This window comes from Pterocles gutturalis, unplaced genomic scaffold, assembly GCF_000699245.1.
Source record: "Pterocles gutturalis isolate BGI_N339 unplaced genomic scaffold, ASM69924v1 scaffold42284, whole genome shotgun sequence".
NCBI classification, from domain to species: domain Eukaryota; kingdom Metazoa; phylum Chordata; class Aves; order Pterocliformes; family Pteroclidae; genus Pterocles; species Pterocles gutturalis.
In genome coordinates, this window is record NW_010134937.1 from 16726 (window position 1) to 23737 (window position 7012).

The following is a 7012-nucleotide window of genomic DNA, read 5'->3' on the forward strand; positions in this document are numbered from 1 at the left end:
TTTATATATATTGTTGTCATAGGCATACAGTGGGGTAGGAGGAAAATCTGATGAAGCTTCGATGCATCCTTTAATGAGGTTTGTTTTGTGTACAGAATGTGTCACGAGTGCTTTCTGTTTCATAGTGCTGTAGAAGACAGGAGTAAGAGAGCAACAATTCATGTGGAGGGCTGGTTTTGAAATAGCTTTTAATTGTTGACTATTCTAGAAAATATGCATGTACAGATGTACAACTCACAACTGAATGCTAAGATTATTAGCTGTTAGAAAGATATAAACAATACAGGCATTGGGAATACATTTCATAGAACTGTTGCTACCAGTGAGAGTTCAGCTCGGCCTTTGTGTTTCCAGGCAGGCTAGTGCCATGTATGAAAAATATATTTATGTTGAGCTTCACTGAAACACTCCAGTTTTTATAACAAACAAATAAACAAAAAAAGACCCCAAAACCCCAAACTATCAGCTTTCTTTTGCAAGCTGGGAATAGGAGATAAAAATTGTCCCCAACATAAAAAAGACCTGGACCTGTTGGAGAGAGTCCAGAGGTGGGCCATGAAGATGATCAGAGGGCTGGAGCACCTCCCCTATGAGGACAGGCTGAAAGAGTTGGGGTTGTTCAGCCTGGAGAAGAGAAGGCTCCAAGGAGAATTAATAGCAGCCTTCCAGTACCTGAAGGGGGCTACAGGAGAGATGGGGAGGCACTCTTTATCAGGGAGTGTAGTGATAGGACAAGGGGTAACGGGTATAAGCTGAAAGAGGGTAGATTTAGACTAGACATTAGGAAGAAATTTTTCACTGTGAGGGTGGTGAGGCACTGGAACAGGTTGCCCAGGGAAGCTGTGGATGCCCCATCCCTGGAGGTGTTCAAGGCCAGGCTGGATGAGGCTTTGAGCAACCTGGTCTAGTGGAGGGTGTCCCTGCCCATGGCAGGGGAGCTGGAACTTGATGATCTTCAAGGTCCCTTCCAACCCAAACCATTCTATGATAAGCTAAAAGAATTGGCCACAGTCTCTTGTTATTTAGCCAATGGCAGAAGGAGGTTTAGAAACAAAGTCCATCTTACTTAACCTTACTTTGTAATTGGGAGATCATAACCTTGGTGGGAGCCATTACACAATGTCACATGCAACAGGAGTTGATATTCATATTTCTTGATTTGAAGGGATGGCACTCCTCACAGCAAGCATGGTTTTGTTATACAAGGCTGTTTATGCCATCTGAAGATTCTGTAACATACTTTTTGTAACAAAATTTAATTTGAGGTTGCAAAAGGTACTTGGAGCAACTTTGTGTGTAATTTTTTAGCCCTTCCTTCAGTTTTTAAACTTTACCTGACCATTACATCTTCAGGAGAGAATTCAGAATTAGTATGGAATTGCTTGACTGGAGTTGTGTTCCCAGCTTTACAGCGTATTTGTTGGCAAACCTCTTGTTCTGTCAGTGCCTGAATTCTTAAATGTGAATAGCTCTTTCTCAACTTGAAGACTTTTAAGAGAGGGATCTTTCTTAGTCTTAAACTAGTCCAAATCATTTGGGTTTCAGACTTGTATTGTGAGCAATGCTAATTTAAGTTCCAGATAGTTTCCTTAGTAGCAAACACTGTAACTCAAGTGACTTAGTCAGACCAGGACTAGTAGTTGTGCAGGGAAATGCCCAAAGAATCATTGATTGCTTTTGTTGCTGTTTGGTCTTGTTTCCCTGTTCGTCTCTCCATCCTTGTTGAAATGAGAAGATAATATAAATGCTACAGCTGCTGGGCTGTGGTAAACTCTTCAGAGCAGTTTTATTCCTCATCCTGCTTCAGCTTCAGAGGAATCTGAAGTAAACTGTCTGTCCTGGAACAGGATACAGAGAATGTGGCAAGAGAAGGACAAGTTCTCTACTTCTCCCAGACTGTACATGTTACATTAATTTACGGACCTCCAGTCACACCTTAAGTGTAAAGGGATGAAGTTTTGCATAAATGTCTTCTGTTGATATATTGCCCTAAGGATATTTTGTTAATTTTTCTTTGAAGGGAAGGGGGAGGAATGAAAAAGGATGGCCCACCTCTCACAGTACTGAGGCTGGATTTGGGACTTAACAGCTATTCCTCTCATTAGTTGCATTCATGCCTAAGCAGAATTCTCACCTCCTGCCTGCTCATGCATTTACTTGGTAGGAACAATCAGCTGTTGGGTTTTGCTTGCATCCAGTCCAGTTGTTCTGTCTCCTGTGAGGCAAAGTAGCAGGCCAGATGGAAGCCAGAAATAATAACTGACTGTATTGTGCACACAAAGGATCTTCTGTTTTCTGCTGGGTCAGTGTTCATATGATACGATCCATATGACAAACAATATACCTGTACAATCTACTTGTCTGCACTGCATTGTTCATGAAATGGCAAAATAGTTGAGCAGTGATGTATGGACAGTCTCCGTTGCTTGACGAGAAAACATCCAGAGAAGTTGGCTCACTGGGGAATTCATGTTGTCAAAGATGTGACGCTCCTTTTTGTTGTGTGGCCCCAAGAGGAATGAGTGTGGGTTTGGTTTTTTGTTTTGGTTTTGGTTTTTTGTCCATAGCCAAGAATGGTGGAAAGGACAATCTGTTCTTTGATCTTTTTCCTTCTATGGTTAGGTGAGGTATTCATGTCGTACATCTGTTTGGGTCAGAATATTGAAACAATGCAGCGGCTTGTTTGCTTTCTTGGTTTGCAGATACTTTGGATATTTTGTTCTTGTTTTAAAAATACAGTGGTTTTTAGTTTCAGCTGAAGTACTTGTGCTTGGAGTGCTTGTGATGAGCTAAATAGTATTAGATCCATAACACTGAGTTATGTCTTCTTCAGAAATGAGATATTGTTAATTTTTCCTATACCTAACTATGTACAAGAATGTTTAAACAGAGGCAAAGTTTAACTTTCTAATTAGCAGATTCTTGAAGAGGCTAAATGGCATATATATGTGTGTTTTGTCTACAGCTTAAAAATCAGAAGCTTATCAAATTGTCACAAGTTTATTTTAGAGTGATTTACAAATTTTACTGTTGAGTATTTTAAACAGTAGCAAGATCAGAGAGAGAGAGAGTAAATGCAGTGGGGTTTTACTTGTCAGCTGTCGTGGTCCATGGAAATAGTGGTTATTCCAAATACCAAAACCTTTACAGAATGCTTTTTGTATTGATGCTGTCAAGAGTGCATTAAGGGGTGAAGAATGTCTGTGTAAGAGTTTGGAGATGAATGAAAGGATGTAAAGAGATGGGATGAATTTTTGACCATGTTGGAATCAATAGACATAAGTGTAATTAACCTCAGTAGACCAGAATTTTAGGCTAGGTAAAAGTCCCATTACTGGAAAGCAACTTGCAGACTTCTAAAATGAGAATTATGTTGAGTGAGGGTGGTGAGGCACTGGAACAGGTTGCCTAGGGAAGCTGTGGATGCCCCATCCCTGGAGGTGTTCAAGGCCAGGCTAGATGAGGCTTTGAGCAACCTGGTCTAGTAGAAAGTGTCCCTGCTCATAGCAGGGGGGTTGGAACTAGATGATCTTTAAGGTCCCTTCCAACCCAAACCATTCTATGATTCTAAATAATTAATTAATTAAAAATAGCAGAAATGCTGTAGGAGAGAGTCTTCCTTTTTGCATGTAGGAGAGTGGTCAGATCTGTTGTATCCTGATATTTCAGGAACTAGCTCCCAAAGTGGACCATGGTTCAGACCAGAGTACTTGTAGCTAGGTGCTTAACACAAAACACATCTAGCTCCTCATCTTTTGAGAACAATCTCTTGCTCAAAAATTGTAGCACCTCTGCATCTTGGAGGTCTCTGGGAAGGAACAGCCTGTCTCAGGAAGCTCACAGTAGGAGGATAGATCCACACTTTTGGAACAAGGGAAATGACCAATGTTTCTTTTTTCAATTTGTGCCATTGAGATTTGGGTTTTTTTTAAAATACGGCTACGTGAGGCAGCCTTACAGGTCATTAACAGTGTTTCTCTGGTTTACGTGAATAAATCAAGTTTTAGGGTATGCCTGTGCTGCTCCAGGAGAGAAATATAAAGATACCTGTGATACCTATAGCAGAGGAATATAAAAATGTCTAAATGACTTTGAGTGCTTACATAACAGCTTAGGAGTAATGGCTTTATGAAACTTTATGCTGATTTACCCTGTATTGTAAATTAGCCCCTATGGAGTTTGTACTGCAGCATAGACATACTCTCAGCTGATTGCTGTTAAGATTGTGACTAGAGTAATAATTCATTTTTCTCATGTTAAAAACCTGTTCACAGTTGTCTACCCTACCACCACCATTTCTGCCTTCTCGTCCACAAAGTGATGCTTCTGATGAATTAACTCATGCGTGGTAACATATATAACAGGGTGAAAAGGAAGGGTCTATGCTCCTATAATAATGTATTATATCTCTCTTTTTTTCCCCCCATGTTTTATAGACAGCCTCAGTTGCCTTGTTAAAATCTTGCCTAGTGTTTGATTTCCCTCTTTGTTTTAAGAGGGCTGACAGTTTTGGAATTGGGGTTGTAGAGTTTTGTTTTTCTAGAACTGTCTTCTGCAATGTGACAGAACATGGCAGTCATCACTAACTTGTCATCTCTGTCAACAGTTTATTGGTCTTGCCCTTACCTTTCTTACAGCCCCTTCCTCCTCCTTGTGCTGCTCCTCCTGATGAACACAAGTAATTCCCTTTCCCCTCCATGTCCTGCATGTCTCTTCCTGTGTCCATCTGTGATGCTCTGTTTTCAGATTAAAGATTTTTGGAGGAAGGACTGTCTAGTGCAGTGAAGCCCTAATACATAACTGAGGCTCTGAGTAATACAAGTAATAATTAAAACACTAATTTTGGTATTTTACAGCTCTCCAAAAGGCAAATAATGAAGTGTGTGCAGTTAAAAAGCAGTCCGAAGGCCTTAGAAGAGAATATGATCATCTAATGAAAGAATATGAACAGCTTCAGGTAGGTGGTTCTGGATTGCTGTAAGAGCACGATGTTCTGAAATTGTACCAGAAAAATTCTGCTTATTGGGTTATGCAAGAGAATTTACCAAAATCCTTTAGTATAGTGTAAAGTTACAATGGTCAGCACTCCTTAAACTTCATTAGAATAGTAGAATTTTGTTGACTGGACAGCAAAGCTGCTAGCATTTTCTTTTTTGCACTTCAGGTGACAAAGCTCAGGGCATTGTTACACTTGATTTTGCACTTGTCATTTGGGAAACAAGATTCAGATAGTTTTGTGTGTGATGATCAAACTGAAATCCTGTAGGAAAATTATAGGAGTTGTGTGTGTTACATACATCATTTATAAGAGTAATCTTGGTTAGTTTGCTCTTTAAACATGCTTTTGCAGTACTGGAGTATAAATGTTGCAATACTGTTGATATGCAAGAACAACAACAAAAAACAAAAACCCTGAACAGCATAGGCTAAACATAGGCTGCTATAAAAATTCAAACTGAAGTACAAAATGTACAAGGAATGGACTTGGGAGAAAATAAATTATTGGTGTTAAAATTATGGTGACCTGTTTTTCAAGAAGAGCTTTTTGTTGATCGTGCATTAATCATAGAATCACAGAATGGTCTGGGTTGAGAAGGACCTTAAAGATCATCTAGTTTGAACCCCTCTGCTGTGGGCAGGGTTGCCAACCACTAGAGCAGGCTGCCCAGGGCCCCAAATAATAAATTGAATTAATAAAAATAAAAGATGCAAATTTGAGCTGGTTATAACCTTTCCTGTAATCTGAAGTCGGTGACTGATTTCCAGCCTCACCCTATACTCTTCTAGAGATTGCTCAGCTGATCTCTGTATTCGAATTCAGACCACCATGCATGTCCTATCTCTGTTGTGCTTCCCTGTGTAATGAGCCATAGCAGTCCTGCTGCATGTCTACCAGTCTTGTGGTCTAGATCACACATCCTTACAGTTTTCTATGTTTACCCCAGAATGGAAAGAACGGAAAGTACTGAGCACACAGTAGATGCAGCTAAGGATAAATCAGTTGATAGCAGAAAGTGTCTGCTGAGTTTGCTGCACAGTTCAGGTGTAACATGAGCAGGGAGAAGTAGGCTGTGTGGCTGTTACTGTACTAGGATCAGAAGCACATGTGTTATGTGGGGTAGTATTGATGGGACTACAACTTTGAAGGGTGTATAGTGAACAAATCAGGTGTGACTGCGAGGCAGAAAATGGGGCATTTGGAGTCTCTGGTTTCTGATCTTGCCAAACATAAAAAATTATTTTTAATCTGTCTCTTTTCAGGACAGTTTGAATGAAGCAGAAGACAAGAAAGACCTGTAGGTGCATCGAAGACAGATGGCATCGGTATAGTCGCTTCAATGTGAAAAGCCTTGTGCTGTTTAGGCACCTGATGCATACTTGAAGCAAAACTTGATTTCTCTGAAAAGCACATGCACTGCGGGTCACTATTTGGATTCCTCTAACAACATATCTTGGTTGCCAAAATATTCTGTGTTGCAAATAAAATGTTAAGTGGCTTACCTGATTTACTATGGAGTTTGTCACTGCTCTTCTGAGGAGAAACTCAAAAAATCTGTTGCAGTTGCATCTGGAGCAATGTGACTGTTCTCCAAGCTTTTGCCTTACAGAATGGTAACAGATCATGCACCATTTGCTTGTAGCATTTGAGCAAGGTTGTATGTCACACTATATCATAAAGACACAATTACTTAAACCTCCTTTGCAACACTTGTTTGGAGTCTTCAAAAGTTCAGTTACCAGTGGGTTGAAAAAGGCTGAAAGCTTTTCGTCAGCCATTCCACTGCAGTGGCAAATTGAATGACAATCAATCTAAGGAAAATAAAGAATGAAAACTGCATTTCTAAATCCATCTCACTAGCTTGTGACTTTCACTTAGCCACATGGATGAGTGTATTTTAACAACTCTATATATTTTGCATGCCTCTGGTTTAATTTTCTTTAATATATTGGGTTATTTCAGTTCTCATAACCAAAGTTTTGGGATGGTTGGTATTTACATTCTGCGTTTTTA

General features: G+C 39.9%; 1 protein-coding gene across 1 annotated transcript in view; it reads left to right on the forward strand.

Moving 5' to 3' along the window:
* The window catches only part of LOC104467816 (B-cell receptor-associated protein 29-like), a 22986-nt gene extending 16686 nt beyond the window's left edge, over positions 1-6300 (forward strand). The window contains 2 exon segments of the mRNA XM_010081736.1: positions 4857-4957; positions 6262-6300. Of these exon segments, the coding sequence (XP_010080038.1) occupies positions 4857-4957; positions 6262-6300 (140 nt within the window).
* The last annotated feature ends 712 nt before the right edge of the window (positions 6301-7012 follow it).